This window comes from Peromyscus californicus, unplaced genomic scaffold (assembly GCF_007827085.1).
Source record: "Peromyscus californicus insignis strain IS unplaced genomic scaffold, ASM782708v3 Scaffold_12__1_contigs__length_115047231, whole genome shotgun sequence".
NCBI classification, from domain to species: Eukaryota; Metazoa; Chordata; class Mammalia; order Rodentia; family Cricetidae; genus Peromyscus; species Peromyscus californicus.
In genome coordinates this window covers 62,446,579-62,464,333 of record NW_026294413.1, presented here as the reverse complement: position 1 = coordinate 62,464,333, position 17,755 = coordinate 62,446,579, and the positions used below count along the sequence as shown (strand labels likewise).

At 40.3% G+C, this 17,755-nt stretch overlaps 1 protein-coding gene across 1 annotated transcript in view; it reads right to left on the bottom strand.

Annotated features, from left to right (window-relative positions):
* Positions 1-4,785: 4,785 nt before the first annotated feature.
* Positions 4,786-17,755, bottom strand: part of Kpna3 (karyopherin subunit alpha 3) — an 82,171-nt gene continuing 69,201 nt past the window's right edge. The window contains exons 11-17 of the mRNA XM_052733015.1: positions 14,235-14,366; positions 12,958-13,086; positions 10,875-10,979; positions 10,707-10,778; positions 10,384-10,546; positions 7,877-7,971; positions 4,786-7,308 (exon numbers count right to left, since the gene is read on the bottom strand). Of these exons, the coding sequence (XP_052588975.1) occupies positions 7,210-7,308; positions 7,877-7,971; positions 10,384-10,546; positions 10,707-10,778; positions 10,875-10,979; positions 12,958-13,086; positions 14,235-14,366 (795 nt within the window). The 3' untranslated portion in view covers positions 4,786-7,209. The remainder of the gene's footprint in view (positions 7,309-7,876; positions 7,972-10,383; positions 10,547-10,706; positions 10,779-10,874; positions 10,980-12,957; positions 13,087-14,234; positions 14,367-17,755) is intronic.

Here is a 17,755-nt window from a genome sequence, read left to right as displayed (position 1 = left end):
GACGTCCTCAGCAATATAGCACTTGCCTAGCACCCACTAGATTCCTAGGTTCCGGGGGTGGGGGTAGATTCTGGGAAAGGTTAAAGCAGTTGTTTAATGGAATTAATCTCAACTTTGTAACAGAGGACATTTCTGCAGGTTGCCTACATAGCTGTGTGGACAAACTGAGCGCTGCTGAGCTAGGAGGGTGAATTTTGTTATGTACACCTTACCACCATCGAAAAGATTGCTGGGACAAGTTCAAAAACTCCCCCACCCCTGCCCCTGGTGATGTGCTGTGACAGATAACATCAGCAGAAATGATCCCTTTGCTCCTTATTACTACTCCCTTGCACTACAACACAAACTCCGTAAGAGCAGGGGCTGTGACTCGCCTATCTGGTGTGGGATACTTACACCAGCTATCCAATCCAAGAACTGCTCTGAGGGAACAGAGCCCATTCTGCCAGTCCAGTAACAGAAAACTAATCATTCTTTGGTATGGTTAGTATATTTCTCAAGCACATTTCCCATCAATTTTCTCACCTTCTTTTTGTGATGCTTAGTTATGAATTTGACAGGCTCTAAGATCAACTGGGAGATTATAGCCTTTGAGCATGCCTATGAAAAATTCTCTAGGTTAGGTTAGTGATGGTGGGAAGGCACTAGTCCATAGGGTGGCTTCTGAACTGAGCAAAGAGAAGCAAGGCACTGACATGCTTCATGCTGCCTCCTGTGGATGCACATCATTAGCTACCTCTAGCTCCTGCACCATGATTTCCCTGCCATGATGGGCTGTACCCACAGACAGGGGGCCAAAGTAAACCCCTTTTCTCTTAGATTGCTCCTGTCCGTATATTTCTATCACAGCAGCAAGAAAAGCAATACACTTGGTAACTAACCTGTCTTCCACTAGGTGGAAATGCTTAGATTAAGGGGCTGGAGAGATGGCTCCTGCCCTTTCAGTCTGAGTTCAGTTCCCACCTCATCAACTACCTGTAACTCCTGCTCCAGGGGATCCAACGACCTCTTCTGGCCTCTGCAGCGTAGCACTCACATATACATGTACTATACATAGCTTAAGAAACATGAAAAGTGTAAAAGCTTGACTTAAGAGTCATCATAGTCCATGCCTGCTCTTCAATCTTAGTGGTTTCTGCCTTCACTACCACACTGCAACAGCTCCCTCTGAACGGTGACTTCCTGATCAGACCTTGCAACGTTTCAAATCAACTTAGTTCACTTTGCATATCAAGGTCTGATTCTTTCCTGTGTCTCAAGTTAATTCCATCCCCTCAGATCTAGAACCATCCAGAAATCAAGAATCACCCTGGTACTTCCTCTACCCAAACTGCACATCGCAGGCATCACCAACCCAGTGTATACAGCTGCCAAGCCCCTTCTGACCCGTGCACTTCATCTTTTACTGTTTCATTCTCACTGATGTCACCAATCATCTCGACTGTTACCAACTAGCGGTCCTCATGAAACATTCGTCTTTTTGCTTATGAAAGTGGGTTAGGGTTAGGTATCTGTGTCTGCCACTCCATGGAGGCCAGAAGAGGGCACTGGACACACTGGACATGGGAGTTATAGACAGCTGTAAACTGCCATGCAAGTGCTGGCAACTAAACCCAGATCTCCTGTAAGAGCAACAAGTGCTCATAACCACCGAGCCCTCTCTGCAGTCCCACACACCATCTTCTCTTGTCCATTCCTCTTGTGCCAATTTCCCACTGCTCAGTGCTGAAATCCTATAGATGACCACCAGGCTGTGCTGTCCGCCCCAAGCTATCAGCCTCTCCCTGGCCCTATAAATCCTTCTATTGGTCGTCGATCACAATCTTTCACTCCCTCTTATGCTTCCCACATGCCTGTGTATACTTTTCCCACCTCCAGATTTTTTGGACAACCTGCCCGATTAACCCCTGCTTTTGCAGCACAATCAGCTTCATAGTTTGGAGAAATACCGCTGAATTGAGCTTCTTCCCCAAGTCAAGAGGACTGCACTGAATCAAAAGCACAGCTGACCTGTAGGAAACACACCAGCCACAAGCTTTGGGACCAGGCCTATTCCTAACATTTGTTTTTCCTATGCCCTAGCATAGTACCTGGCATGGCAGGATGCTCAATTAATACTTTAGTGTTTCTAAAGGCTTAGTCAAAACCATTCATTAAAAAAGAAAAAAGAACAAGGACACTGACAAGGCACAGGTAAGAGTTAAAAGAATATCATAAAAAAATTGGACTGAGATAGCATGAAATTTAAATCTCAGACAGACAGATGCCTATGTGATAGGGTAAAGAAAGTTTAGGCTGTTAATTCCAAGTCTAAGATAGAGCTGGAAAATAACTGAAACTCTCTTCCAGCATTCAAAGGATGATGGAATGCTGTCATTCCACTATAACCAGAAACTAGTCACACTACTCAATACTGGGGTCCATGGCCTGTTTAGGTTGACAGGAACCAGGCTCAATGAGGCCTTTACAACCAGGAAGGGGCCAACGCATGGGTGCTCTTGTGCGGGAGGGAGGCTCTTGTAAGAATAGCCCAGTCTCCTCTGCTCTCTGGAACAATCAAACATGAAGTTCCAATCACTTGTAATGATGGACATTTAAGAGAAGTGAGTCTGTTCAGGGATGGAAGGGGGCTCCATAGCAACAGCAGCCAACATGCAGACTAAGCTCCTTTGGAATGAATCATTATTTCTCAATCCTATCTCATAAAATGGCGGCCTCAAAAATCTGATTTTTATCTCTAAACTATCACATAAATGTAAGTGCATGTAAGTGTATGTTCTGTAACACGCAGCAATGTTTACATTACAGAAGACTGGTAAAACTGCTATTCTATGAAGACATTGTTATTTATCTTACAGCTTTACATAGGTCTTGTATTTGGTCACCATCACTGGAAAGGGAACCAATCATTCAAGAGGTAGAGATGGTGATGTTTCTGGTAAGGCAGGGGCACTGCAGAAGAAATTCCCTGCAGGGACTTCTCGATACCATTTCTTAGTCATGGTACCCCTGTTTTATTTGTTTAATGGTTCTGGGATTTGTACTCAGGACCTAGAGCATGCCACTCAAGCTCTCTACTTCTCCCCTGCATTACTTAATAAACTTGTAAGCTTCCTGAGGGAACCAATTTCTTGGTGCCTTAGGAAGTGATGAACATGAAACATAGTTTTCAAACTACGCTGACTTCTGGGGCCAACACTCACTAAAATTGCTGACCACTACTGAGAAAAGCCTACTGTTCACACAACACAGACAGCTATGCACTGTTTCAGCTGGGCCTTTTCTACAGGAGTTGACTTTGACCAATGGTGTACAAGGATGGAAGTTTGGGCCCCTGGAGACATTTAGCAATGGCTATGTTCAGTTGTCTGTACTGGAAGAGGATGAAGTGCTACTGCAACCTAGTGAGTAGAATTCACAGACTGCAATCATCTCACAGTGCACAGCAAACGTCTTCAGGACAATCAATTATTCAACACCTTAAAATGGACTGAAATGAGCCGAGGTATGTGTTGAGCCAAGCACCCATTTCCCCAATCCCCCCCCCCCACTTTTTTTTGGTTTTTCGAGACAGGGTTTCTCTATGTAATAGCCCTGGCTATCCGAGAACTCTCTTTGTAGACCAGGCTGGCCTTGAACTCAGAAATCCACCTGCCTCTGCCTCCCAAGTGCTAGGATCAAAGACATGCGCCACCACCGCCAGGTCCTGAACACCCCTTCTGGATAACTGGTCTCTATGTACATTTCTGAGAGTCTTCCTGTCCCAGTCTTTTGCTCTTACATGAAAAGTTTCCTTTTAAACTTCAAGGTGTGTCCATAATTACTCTTCGGGTCAGCTGACTTAAGAATCAGCTTAACAAATAGAAATTACACCCCCCCCCCCAAGAGTTAATTAAGTTTTCCAGGGGGTTTAAAAACCATAGGTCAAAAGAGTGTTAAAACATTATCACAGAAAAGCTATCTGAAAGCCAAGTGTTGTTGGTTTACCGGTAACAATGAGTGCCCTAAAAAGGATGCACCTCTGAAGGAAATGATGGAAAGATCACAGTAGCACACTGATTTACTTAAACACTGACTTCTTTTAAAAGTAGTTCCAAGTGGCAGTATACAGAAGATTTCTGTTCTCAAAAGTCTGGCTGCTCCTTTGTTCTTCTAATTAATCTAAGATTCCATTCAGAGCTACACTTCTATCTTGAAAGGGAACGCTTTTCAAGGTTACTTCAATTACTACTCTGTTACAATTACATGCCTTCAAAGGTTAGGCAGACTTAGTCTGAATGGTTGGTTCGTTTCACCAAAATCATAACCACACCATCTTTTCAAATAACTAGGTTTCCCCGGCTAAATTACAGTGTTTCCATACACACAGATTGGTGGCAAATGGAGTGATGAACCTATGATCCAAGGATTGCCAGTCACCACCAGAAGCCAGGAAGGAACTCTTTGCAGGCTCAGAGTGGAAGAGAGCTCGGCACAGACAGCACCTCGACTTGACTTCTCGGCACCAGAACTGCACTACTTTCTGTGGTTTGAAGCCCCTGGTTCGCTGGTTCTGTGTTTTCACAGCTTAGGAAATTATACACGTTAGTACTTCTGATGTGTCACAAAATACTCTCTAGAGTAGCTATTGATTGGTCATTGTTATGGTAGAAAGGAGACATCAATATGACAGTTACACATGCTTTACCATCACTGTGGCTGGCACTTGAAGATAATCCCAAATTTAAATTTAACCACACAGAAAACAAAGCTAAACAATTATTTTCAGAAATAAATCTTTCGATGTTTATCATATTTGATAGCAGCTTTTTTATTGGTTACAAAACCTAAGCCCATATACAAAATTAGGAACACGTTTAGATGCCTCTTTTGAAAGAACATTTTAGTCGTTTTTAAACTGAGTTTAAAAAAAAATAAAAACAATGCAATTTTAAAACACTGTTTTGAAAACTTAAAAGTGCAGCAATACACTCAGTTTCCTTTATCTACGAAATGGTGTGATTCCAATTCAAAACTGGTAAGGTCACAGCAAACGGAATCAAGCAGAGCACACAAGTCTGCACTACTTGATGCTAATGTTACTTAAAGGTTAGTTTGCACTTAAGACGCGAGAGGAAATAGGAATCATCACAGTAGAGGCCCGATTTTAATTCATCTCAATGTGTGCAAATCTGAAAAGGTAACTGTCAGTTCAGTAGGGAGAGTCCAGAAGAAACTCAACTGGAAGGGACAACTCACAATATCAAGAAGATCTGGACTTTAAGGGTTTCACCAAAGTTTGTGACCTTAATTCATTCTGACTTTGTTATTCCTACTTTTAGTGAACACTATACAGTTTCAAAATTTAGACAAGTGTTTGAACAGGATGCAGTTACCATATGAAGCTTTAACTCAAAATTTGGGTAAAGAAAAAAGGCACAATGAACTTCAACTCAATTTTATGTGCACAAGAGTTGAAAAATCTGAGCCACCTTAAAGAGAAATTGATTCTAAAATTTATAAAACCTATAAATAATCAGAGGCCAAACCACTATATTAAAACAGATTCTCTAGCAAGTAAAAATCTTGCAGTTTAAACATACGCTTGTATCCATTTTAGATACAAGACAAAACTCTTTAAAGTGGCTCCACCTTGGCAGATACATATATTTGTAATGAAGCACACCTGCTATGTGTTGTTTATCAGTGAAAACACCCCAGCTGATTCACAAAGCTCTGATGGCATCCGTCTCCTCTTCATCACAGTAAACACACCCCCCCATCTGAGAACTAACTTAGTTTAGATTTCTATCCCTTCACATCAATGCATTGGGAAATTACACCCAGTGAACAAGAGCAACAAAACCATTTCTGTGACAGCACAAATTATTTAGTTTAAAAAATTTCAAATCCATATTCATTCATTAATAACTGGGTCAGACAATTTACCAAAAGCAATGACTTTACATAGTAATACCAGACTTTGCAGAGTTAAAGATCACTGCAAATCAGGCTGAGTTAAATAACTGCAGATCATTCCTCTACACAGATCCTTGGTTTCTCTTTAACATGTGCGGATGCTTTGAGTGGGATCGGAATGAGCTCCCCAATACTCAAGAATGAAGTCCTGTAACACTTCTAAATAGTTGCTGGTTGTTGCCACCACATTATCAAAAGTACTGGTTACTAAGTAAAAAATGTTTTAAGACTAAATTACAGTAAACATGAAAGCTCCACAGTTTAAACCCAATATAAATCAACCATATCCAATTATCAAATTAAAACAAAAAAAAATTAACTCCTGGAAGCTGAAAGCAAGACTATCTTAAAACATCACCAATGAGTATTTTAGACCTTTTCCATTCTTGTTTTGACTTATTTATTTACGTATTTTTTGTAGTCAGGGACTCTTGCTTTCAACTTAACAGAAGTTCAAGTCTGTAACAGGTTGCAGCTCAGGTAGAGACCATGCACAGCATTTGATTATTCAAAACAGCAGGAACACACAGGCTGAAGTGAGTGGTCAAATAGGGTTTGCTGTTCTCAACAATTAGGTATAATGGCGAAAGCATTACCACTGATATCTAAAGCTCTTGCTCCAACCCTGGCTTCTGAGGCAGATAATAAACACATCAATTAATGGTGGTGAAGTACAGTTTTAAAAAACTTATCTTTTTAATCAATAACCAAGTTTCTTGTTTTGAAGTTATTACTTTTTTGTGTGTCAGTTCCACCAATGAAAATCATTTGGCTTGTACTTTAATTCTTCACATAAGAATATGAAAATATGTTGTGGAGGACAATGATGGAGGCTCAGATCACTGCACCTCTGTAGTCTTCCAACATGAATATGCATCATACCAAAGTGTCTTGATCCACAGCGCACCTTTTTCCAAAGGAGCATCAGCCGGCAGCTGATACGCCACCACTATGGAATATTCTAACTGGAGACCGCAGTTGTCAGCATGTGGCACCAGGGGACATGGAAAAACAGGGTAGTTGAGATTGTTAGGGAGAATTCTAAAACAGTTTAGGAATCATGCATATGCATTTACAGTCCATGTGAGAGTGACTTTTGGCAACTGCAAAGTGACTGAGACATGGCTTGCTTTAGAAGCATCAAAACGAAGAGGCAAGAGTGCTGGGAGCCTTCTGCTGCTCGCTGTCTTATCGCTTGGTGGCCGTCTGGTGGTGTTTTGTATTAATGAAAGATGCTGCACTTAATTGACCTTAGAAATTAAATTCTTTCGTTTGAAGGTTGGCTGTTGGGTCAAAGTTGTAAGTACCTCCTTGTGTTGCTTCAGGAATGAGGCTAGGATCTTCATCAATCTAAAAAAATAAAGCAGAAACTCCAAATGAGTATTTTAACTGCCTAAAGATACCCAGGTAAACTAGTAACAATTTTATTAAGAAATTAAACAAATATAATTGAATATGCATTTTTCAAAAGTTCCTCCATCTGCAGATGTACTTCACTTATCTGAATGTCATTTCTAGAATTATTTCCAGTTAACAGATAAACTGTAACAAGAAATGCTTTTATAATGTTACCTTTTAGTAAAGTTTTGGATAAAGTATTTAAGTGATTAATGGAGTATCTAACAGAAAACATTACAAATTTTGCCGGGCGTGGTGGCGCACGCCTTTAATCCCAGCACTCGGGAGGCAGAGCCAGGCGGATCTCTGTGAGTTCGAGGCCAGCCTGGGCTACCAAGTGAGTCCCAGGAAAGGCGCAAAGCTGCACAGAGAAACCCTGTCTCGAAAAACCAAAAAAAAAAAAACAAAACAAAACAAATTTTATGTACATTAATAATAAGAGAAAAATTCTAAGTAAATGGCCATTATATATAAAAATTTCAATTTACATGCACACATCTGTATTTTAATATATACTTACGTCATCACCAGAGAAATACTGATCTATGATTTCAAATGCTAATTTATATATGTCTTCATTTTCATGCTGCTGCAAAACTTCAATTTTCTCCAAACCTGGAAAAGAATATAAAAATAACTAAGGTGATGCTAATCTGTACACTCTAATTATAGAAAAACTCTATGAACCTCAGAATATGCCTTATCACTGCTCAAAGATGACAGTCTAGGGGCTGGAGAGATGGCTCAGCAGTTAAGAGTGCTGGCTGCTCTTCTAGAGGACCTGGGTTCAATTCCCAGCAACCACATGGTGGTGCACAACCATCTATAGTGGGATCTGATGACCTCTTCTGGAATAAAGGTGTGCATGCAGATACATAAAATAAATCTTAAACAGTCTAAAATAACAAACAAAAACCTAACCATCAGCCCATTAATCCCTTTCTCCTTAAAAATATTTGAGATTCCCTGGTCTCTGAGGCACCAGTTTGGGGGGAAAAAAAAAAATCAACCACCAAAACATTCCATCTGACAAAGATGCGATGGAGTTTGTTTTCAGTTGCAAGGCAAGTTAATGCTAATACAAGATCTGAAAATCTCCCAAAATGTTTCAGTATAATCGTGATATCTCCTATAATATCTTTTGTCTTCCACTGTTTTCTGAATGTAAGTTTTTAGAACTTAATTGGTGGAAGTTTTACATCAAAAACACTGCATTTTAAAAAGTGACTAAGGGCGGCTGTGGTGCACACCTTTAATCCCAGCACTCGGGAGGCAGAGACAGGAGGATCTCTGTGAGTTTGAGGCCAGCCTGGTCTGCAGAGTGAGTTCCAGGACAGAGCCAGGGCTATATGGAGAAACCCTGTCTCAGAAAAAAGGAGGGAATAAGTTATGTTCTAGAGGTATAAGGGACAGAAAAAGGAAGTTTTCAGAACACTAAGCACTGATCTCCTTTCCAGGTTTTATGAGTAGTCAAGTCTGGACTTGAACCTGAGATCCTCTGGTTCTATCAAGTGCTGCACATAGGTGTGCACACCTACTTAATTGAGAATATCTTTTATATTTCCAGTGTACCATGGACTTCATGTACCAGATGCACAAGTTTATAAATTTAAAACCTCAGTATTCATCCTGGAGATCCTTTTTTTTTAAACACATTGAAATAGTTTAGTTTTAAAACATAATATACAAATCAGAAAATGGAGAAAGGGGTGTCAACGAAATGTAATGAAATGAAAAAGGCTTTATAAGACTACATTCCATATTGTGATTAGTACTCAAATAAAAACAAATATAGCTTTAACACTAAATAGAATTCTCTAAGTTATTCAAACTTTCTGGTCTATGAAATTGACTATGAAGATAATTTTTATCTTAAAAATAAAACATCTTACAACAAGCATGAGCCTGACTTGTTAGACGACCTCCACATCAATACTATTTATATGATCTGGGACAAAACTCTCACATGCCCTTTTGTTTTCACTGATCTATGATGCTATTTTATTTATTTTCTCTAAACCATAAGCTGGGTATACTATCCATTATAGTTAACAAAAATGTAAACAAACAAATCATTGAACTACAGTAAAGAAACTTTTTAATGTCTGGATACTTTAGTTTTAAGAGCAGAATTTTTAAATACATGTTTCATTATGTCCTTACTGGAAACGACAATAGCTAATGACTTCAGTCCTAGTGACTTCAACACACTTTTGCAACAATCCTAAAAGCCTCTCTAACTTATAGAATTCGAACAAGACACACAATTGGGCAATCATTTCCCAAAAAAGGGTCCACCCAGACACATGGTAATATGTATAACATAAAAATGTGTTTGCTTTGTCTAGAGTTTGAGAAATGGATTAAACAAAGCTTTTACCTCCTTGAGTGGTCCACCAGGTTTTTAACAAGCTTCTGTACACTGTGACTTCAAGAGGAATGCTGTGGTTTAGTCCTCAGTAATGAGTTGTTGGGAGGACTTTAAGAACCATTAAGAGACGGGGCCTACGGAAGGTTCAGTGCTGGGTTCTGGCCCTTAGGAGAGTTAGTGAAGCTTTTGCAAAGCCGTCCTTAGTTTCATCTTACAGTAGTAAGTTATTGCAAAACACTGAATCTGTCCCCGATCTCTCTTTTATGCTCTCCCACGTGTTCTGTCCTGCTGCCCCCAGCCCTGAGGACTTCGCTAGAGGCATGAGCACTCATACATTAGACACAAATTAGAACAATTTCTTACACTTTCACTTTCCAAAGTTCCAAGCTAAATAAATCTTTTTTTAAATAAGCACTCGGCCTCAGATATCTTTGATATGGCAGTGGAAAACAAACCAGTATAATATTTCCTAAAATCCATCAATCTCCAGGAAAGGTGACTTCCCAACCAGTATTTCTCACTACTGTACTTTTGTGAAAATCTTTTAGTAATGCTAATATGGCGAATAAGACCAGCACAATAGTGCTCCCTTAGTAACAAGGTGCTTTCAGTAGTTTTTAATATACTAAGCTGGAGGAACCAGTACTTTTGCTTACCTCCACACTCTTCTATTATTTCGGCGATTGTGCTTGCTTCATCACCAGCCATTATCAGGATGTTCTTTAGACCGTCTAGAACCACCTGAACCACTTGAGAGTCTTTTACTGACAGCAAGTTACAGAATGGTGGGATTACATTCTGCTGTACAAGGTACTCAACCTAGATAATACAAAAGAAAGATTTGTATGAATGTAATTCTCTTTTCCCTCTAAAAACTGCAGTACAGAGAAGAAAACATTCAGTAACTTCTAAAAATAAGAAAGACCTGTGCCCTTGCTGGAATAAGTACCAGTGACCAGTTAAATTTTTTCAAACTCACTTGATCTTTTCTGCCACTTATCGTTAAGTTGCTAATTGCCCAAGCAGCTTCCTTTTGTGTTCCGAAGTCCCCCTTAAGAGTAAAAACAGATTCACAAAGTAAATTCTTTATCCAAAAGTCTTGGTTGTAACAAATTAAGATAAATAATGAATTCATGATATGACTGACCTTCGCGAGCTGATGAATAATCATGGGGATTAACCCAGCATCTATCACAGCCTGAACTTGCTGCTGATTGCCTGCGGTTATATTGGAAAGGAACCACACTGCTTCCTGTAATGAGCAAAATATGGGCCACTTTATTGGAAAAAATACCTTTAATTTTTTTTCTCTTTAATGTTTTAAATACTTGATAACAAAAATCTCTTGAGTAGTGTTAAAGTAACTGTGTCTAAAACGTGACAAATTGTGTTAACACCTCCCTTGTTTTTAAAAAAACTTATCATTTTATGTGACTCTGGTGTTTGTATACAAGTAAACAAATGTGCACATGCATGCCATGGTGCCCATGTGCAGGTCAGAAAACTTCAAACTTTGGAGATTTGGTTCTCTCCCTCCATCATGTGGTTCCAGAGATCCAAGGCAGGTTGTCAGGTTCACATGGCAAGAATTTTTACCTGTGATTTAGCCAGTTCAAACCTCACATTTAAAGAGGAAGAAAGCTTCCATCCCTAATACTGTGTGTCCACTTAACACAGTATTTATTTAATATCCACAAGCCTACTATAAGCTACTATAGCAGTGGTGATACAGCAGCAAATAAAACAGACTCGAGCCTTTATCCATGGGGGTACATTAGCTCCTTTTGAAAGGCAGGCCTGAAGAATGGAATTTCCAAATACTTGTCAAAACTACTTCTACTAAAGAGCTTTAGTTTATTTAAAGCATGAGGTGGGGGAGAAGGCTCAGTGGGTAGGATGCCTTCTACATAAGCATGAGGACCTAGGTTCTGGTGCTCAGTACCTATGTTGAGATGCATGGTGACAAGCATCTGTACACACAGCTGCAGAGAAAGCAAAACTCTAATATACTGTCAAGTACAGCCATTAGTGAAAATAGTTTGAAGGGTCCTCAAAAAGCTACCACGTAATTACCATGACTCAGTAGAAAGGAAATTAAATCAAGGACTTAAACAGTCACTGATGTGTCAGTGTTTTCTGCAGCATTCTTCCTAAGAGCCATGAGGTGAAAACAACCTCAGTGTCAATCAACAGGCAAATGAGAAAAATGTGGTCTATACATACAAGGGAATGACTTATTCAGCCATAGAAGCAAATCAAGTCAGGGCTTGGGAGGTGGCTCAGTTGGTAAAATGCTTGCCATGCAAGCACAAGCACCTGACTAGCTCTCCACATCCAGGTAAAAGCTGGGCTCCGTGGCACGTGGCATCTATCTGTACCTGAAGCACTGGTGAGGCAGAGACAAAAGGATCTGCAGGGCTCAGGTCCAACGAGAGACCGTGCTTCAAAACACAAGGTGGGAGAGTTGGAGGGTGAGCTCCATGTAAAAAGCGTGGACTGCTCTTCTCCAGAAGCAGAGCTCAGCTCCTAGTAACCATACTGGGTGCCTCCAGCTCCAGGGAGAGCTGATGCCTTTGGCCTCCACTGGCCCCTGACCTCACGCACATGCCCACCCACCCCCACACAAGAGAAAGACACAGAAATAAATAAAAATAATAAAAGTAATTTTTAAAACTACCTGCAGAAAGCAACTGAGGAAGATACATGATGTTGACTTTGGACATACACACACACAGCTCTAATACAGTCCATTAAGTGAACTTAAAAAACATGCTATGTGAAACAAGCCATAAAAACTACTTAAATACTTAATTATCTACCATACAATTAAAAATAAATTTAAATAAATTTGAAACTCTTAAGAACAAATTTTTATGATCTATGAAAGAAAGTATGACACCCTAAAGTCTATCCCAATTCTGTAAGGGAGTAAATTATCTGTTTGTTTGTTTTTTAATGCTAGTTAATATAGTTGGAGATTTTTATGGGTTTTTTTTTTTTTTTTTGCATACTGGTTACTAATTTAATGATACTGCTCAATGTATAAAACACATAAACAGTCCAAAATATTTTTTATTCTGTGATGATAGTAGGACTAAAGGAAACAGAATCTAAAACAATTATAAAAGATTAAGATTCACTTACAACCATTCTCTCTCAATGAGAAAACACATGGTAACAGCAACAAGGAAACTATCACAGACAGCAGGAGGAACAGTGTGAGCCTTTACCTTATTGATTTTCTCTTTCGGGTGTGACAAGAGGTTTGGGAAGTGGGACAGGACATCGCAGTTGAGAACCACCTGGGTCTGCTCATCAGTGCCAGTCACTATGTTCCCAACTGCTCTGAGTGCTGCAGTCTACAGTAAGGATAAAATGTTTTAAGTATGTTTATAATGAAATTGTCATTTCTGTATTTTTCATAACTCTGAGGAATGTGAGGAGCAAATGATTAACATTTATTTCATCCCTACAACAAAGCCATAACCAAACTAAGCAATGACATTTAAACAACCATCTCTTGTGGAAATAGGAACTCCACAGAAAAATTATGTGAAAATTTGTTAGAAAAAAGTTTTTTAGGCCTGGCAGTAGTGGCACATGCCTTTAATCCCAGCACTTGGAAAGCAGAGGCAGCTGATCTCTGTGAGTTTGAGACCAGCCTGGTCTACAGAGCAAGTTCAAAAACAGCCAGGACTACACAGAGGAAACCCTTTCTCAAAAAACAAAATAAAACAAAAACAAAAACAAAAAACCCCCAACCCCCTTGCCCCCCAAAACACACAAAAATAAAAAAATCATAAAGTTCTATTTTTAAAACAGTTATTCTTATCAAACTGGCACCACAGATTTTAATATGGTCCTGAATCAGCACACAGTTGTGTTTATCACTTAATACAGTCCTGTTTTTCCTATATTTAATGTTATCCTGGGTCAGTATGTATTTGTAGTTAGAAAATCACTTTGGCAGAGAAGCAGGTGAGCAGACTTATAAACACCTACCCCTGATCAGAGCAGAGTCAGAGGGTATGCAGTTGAAAGGCTACTGAAACCATCCCAGAGACAGAGAGTTAAGGAGAGGCAGAGTGAAAGCTTAAGTGAGAAGAAAAACGTCCTATGACAGAATTGGATGAAGGAAGAGCCTAAGCATCCAACAGAAGGAGATGAGAACCCAGGGATTCAACACAGGGGATGAAGGAGAATATAGGCATCAGACAAGCACCATGCTGTCTCCTAACAGGACAACAGAAGAAAAGCAATTTGTGGAGACCAGTAGTTTCATTTCTATCTGGTGGAAATGACAATGGAATGCATGCAGGTCTATGTTTAATGGCTTAATGTAACTGAAAACCTGAAAAATTAAGCAAATGAGCAAATTTGGGTTCAGAAAATGAGCTAGGGCAATCCTGAGGTGCATGCTGTTGGACTTTAACTGAAGGTTGGTTGTAGAAAGGTTGGTCATAAAAAGAAAAATCTTATATGAGAAAAAAAAAATGAAAATACTTACTTGAACTTTCACTTCCTGGTGGCTCAGAAGGGGCACGAGGAAGGGTACAACCCCTGAATCAATAACCATCTGTATCTGCTCATTTCCTCCATCTGTCAAGTATGACAGAGCCCAAACAGTGTCTACAAGGATCTACAAGAAGTACAAACAGGAAAAAGGTATTCCAGGAGTTGTAATAGAAAAATAAAGACTTTTCTACTTTATCTTGGTGGCAAAGGTATCTTTGTATATGACAGGTACAAATTTGATCTTTTTCTCAGGGCTTACCTGTGATCACCCTTCATAAACACAAGACAGAAGTCTAGGATACTTGTTTTCCAGTTTCTGACTTTATGTATCAGATAGATAAAAATAGAAATAATGGGTTGGCAAGAAAACTTAGCAAGCAAAAAGCTTGCAAGCTAGCCTGGTGACCTGAGTTCGATCCCTGAAAGCCACATAAAGTTGGAAGGAGAGAACCAAGTAGACAAAGTTAACCTCTGACCTCCACACAGGTGCAGCACTCATACATATACATAACACACAGACATAAAATACATAAAAATTGTTAGACAAGCAGAAAATTCTCCCTGAGTCCAAAAATAATTGTGATCTATTATTCATGTACAAGTTAAGGCCAAAACACAGTGCTGCTTCAAGTCTAGAAGAACCTCAAAATAATCATATATCCATTTTACTGGTTTTTAAGTATGTTCAGCAACACCATTTTTCAGACTACTAAAATGAACAGGTTAAGGAATGATTCAAGCACTTGAACCTTGACGCAGGTCCTCAAATGAAAAGCCTGAAGCACAATCACGTTGTGCTGACTGTAATGGCACAAGTCTGTGATGACAATACTTGAGAAATGGAACCAGGAGGAAGAGTCACCCTCAGCTACACAGTGAGTGTGAGCAGCCTACGCTGCACAAGACCCCAAAACTCAAATGAAGCCACATCCTCATCCATCTGAAGAGATCTGGTGAACTGATTCTGAACACAGAGCTAGTGTGTGGTTCTCCCTGGTGTCTTCACAGCAGCCAAAGCACCGCTCTTCCAGAGGCCTTTCTACTAAGGGTCTCAATTAAAGACATCTTGTTGCCTTAAGTTTTTAAAAGCAGTTACCTGAATTCACATATCCTTCAAGAAGGCATGCATACAAGTCAGAGGAGCAGATAAAACCACACATAATCTATACCTTTAGCATTACTAAGAATCATGAGAACACAATTTCAAATCACCTATAAGAAGAAAACACTTCAATACTAATTTGGATCTGGACTTATTTCAAGCCTGCATGAGATGAAAAGAGCAAAGAGTGAGAGGGGAAGAGAGGGGAGCTATTATGTACATGTTTGAAACAGAAACTGTCAGGGAAGGCATTACAGAGATTAAAACCAGAAGGAACTCAAGAGCTATATCAAAAGAAACCATGCAATCTAAGTGTGGTTATTGGAATAGAATGGCCCCTCGTTGGCTTATATATTTGAATGTTTAGTAATCAGGGAGTGACACTACTTTCGAAAGATTAGGAGGTATGGCTTTGTTGGAGTAGGTGTGACCTTGCTGGAAGAAGTCTGTCTTTGGGGGTGGGTGCTGAAGTTTCAAAAGCCCAAGCCAGGCCCAGTGTCTCTCTCTTCTCTGTCTCATGTATGTGGATCAAGATGCAAGCTCTCAGCTACTTCTCCAGCACCATGTCTGCCTGCATGCCACCATGCTCCCACCATGCTGACAATGAACTAAACCTTCAAACTGTAAGCAAGCCCTAATTAAATGCTTTCTTTTATAAGAGTTGCTGTGCTCATGGCGTCTCTTCACAGCAATGGAACAGTGATTAACACAGAAATTAGTACCAGGAACTGGGGTATTGCTGTGACAGGCCATACCACACAGCTTGTTGGCAGAATGTGGACTTTGGATTAGGAAAGCAATTGAATACTTTAAGCGGGGCTTAATAGGCCAAACTAGTAAGAGCATGAAAGACAGTGGTATTGAAAGCAATGTAGATTATGACAGCCTGGCTCAAGAGTTTTCAGAATAGAAGAATATTAGTAAGTGGCCTTGAGACCATTCTTGTGATATTTTGGCAAAGAATGTGGCTGTTTCCTGCTCTTGCCACCCCTACCCCCCGCACCTCGCCCCCAATCTGCCTGACACTGAACTGATGAGTTTTCCATTAATGGCATTAGCAGAGGTGTTTTCAAGACAGGCTAGTATTGATTGTGTTGTGTGGTTTTTAGTGGTCATTCTTATGCAGATCTATGATGAACAAGCAAGCTTAACAAGGAGAAATATAAAATGTGCAATTTGAAGAGAAAAGAGAAACAAGGAAATGTAATGGAGCTAAGTCCAGTGTTCAAGGAGATAAAAAGTTCAAAGTCCGATGCTAAATGACATAAAGGGAGTGGTGACCTTGGAGCAAGACTCTACCCAGCTAAGCTTCCAACTTGTACAAGGAATTAAAGAAAACCTTAAGAAGTGAAGGAAACCACTGAAAACAGAAAGCTGATGCAAATGCAACTGGACAAGGGGGCCAAGCTCCAGCCGCAACAAGCAGCAGAACTTGGCAGCTTTGGCCATGTGGTTCTGACGTTAGTATGAAGGATGCAAAAGATGGGTTGTGGAATCTCCCTCCCTGACTAAGGAAAGCTGCTGAAGCCAAGTGTGTGTCAAAGGTATTCCTGCATGGAGGCCATTGTGTGAAGCTATGAAGGTGAAGCCTGGTTTACCTTGGAGACCTCGAGATGTTGGAGATGTCAGAGCCATGGGATACATGCCAAGGAAAGCTGCAGACTGGGTGTGGAACCAGCCCAAGGGAAAGAAAGTATGATATAGTCAACAAAGCTGGAAGGAGTTGGAGATCTGAAGAGCACTTTGACATCAGACTCAGAAATGCAGAATTTGGAGTTTGCTCTGCTGGTTTTCATTCTTATTTTGGTACAGTATTTCTTCACTATGCTCCCTTTCCTCCCTTTTGGAAAAATAATGTATATTCTGTGCCATTGTAAGTATGGGATCTGCCCCACCCCACCCCACCCCACTTTTTTTTTTGTTTTTCAAGACAGGGTTTCTCTGTGTTGTGTCGCCCTGGCTGTCCTGGAACTAGCTCTGCAGACCAAGCTAGCTTCGAACTCAGAGCTCCACCTGCCTCTCCCTCCTGAGTGCTGGGATTAAAGGCATGCACCACCACTGCGTACCTGAACTTTTGACTTTTTTTTTTTTTTGGTTTTTCAAGACAGGGTTTCTCTGTGTAGCTTTGCGCCTTTCCTGGAACTCACTTGGTAGCCCAGGTTGGCCTCGAACTCACAGAGATCCGCCTGGCTCTGCCTCCCAAGTGCTGGGATTAAAGGCGTGCGCCACCACCGCCCGGCATGAACTTTTGACTTTTAAACAGTGTTGAGACTGTTATAAACTATGGGACTTTTGAAGCTGGATTGAACACATTTTCACATTATGATATGGCTACAAGCCTATGGGAGCCAGAGAGTGGACTGTGATGGTTTGAATAAGAATGCCCTCCCCTCCAATAAGCTCATATATTT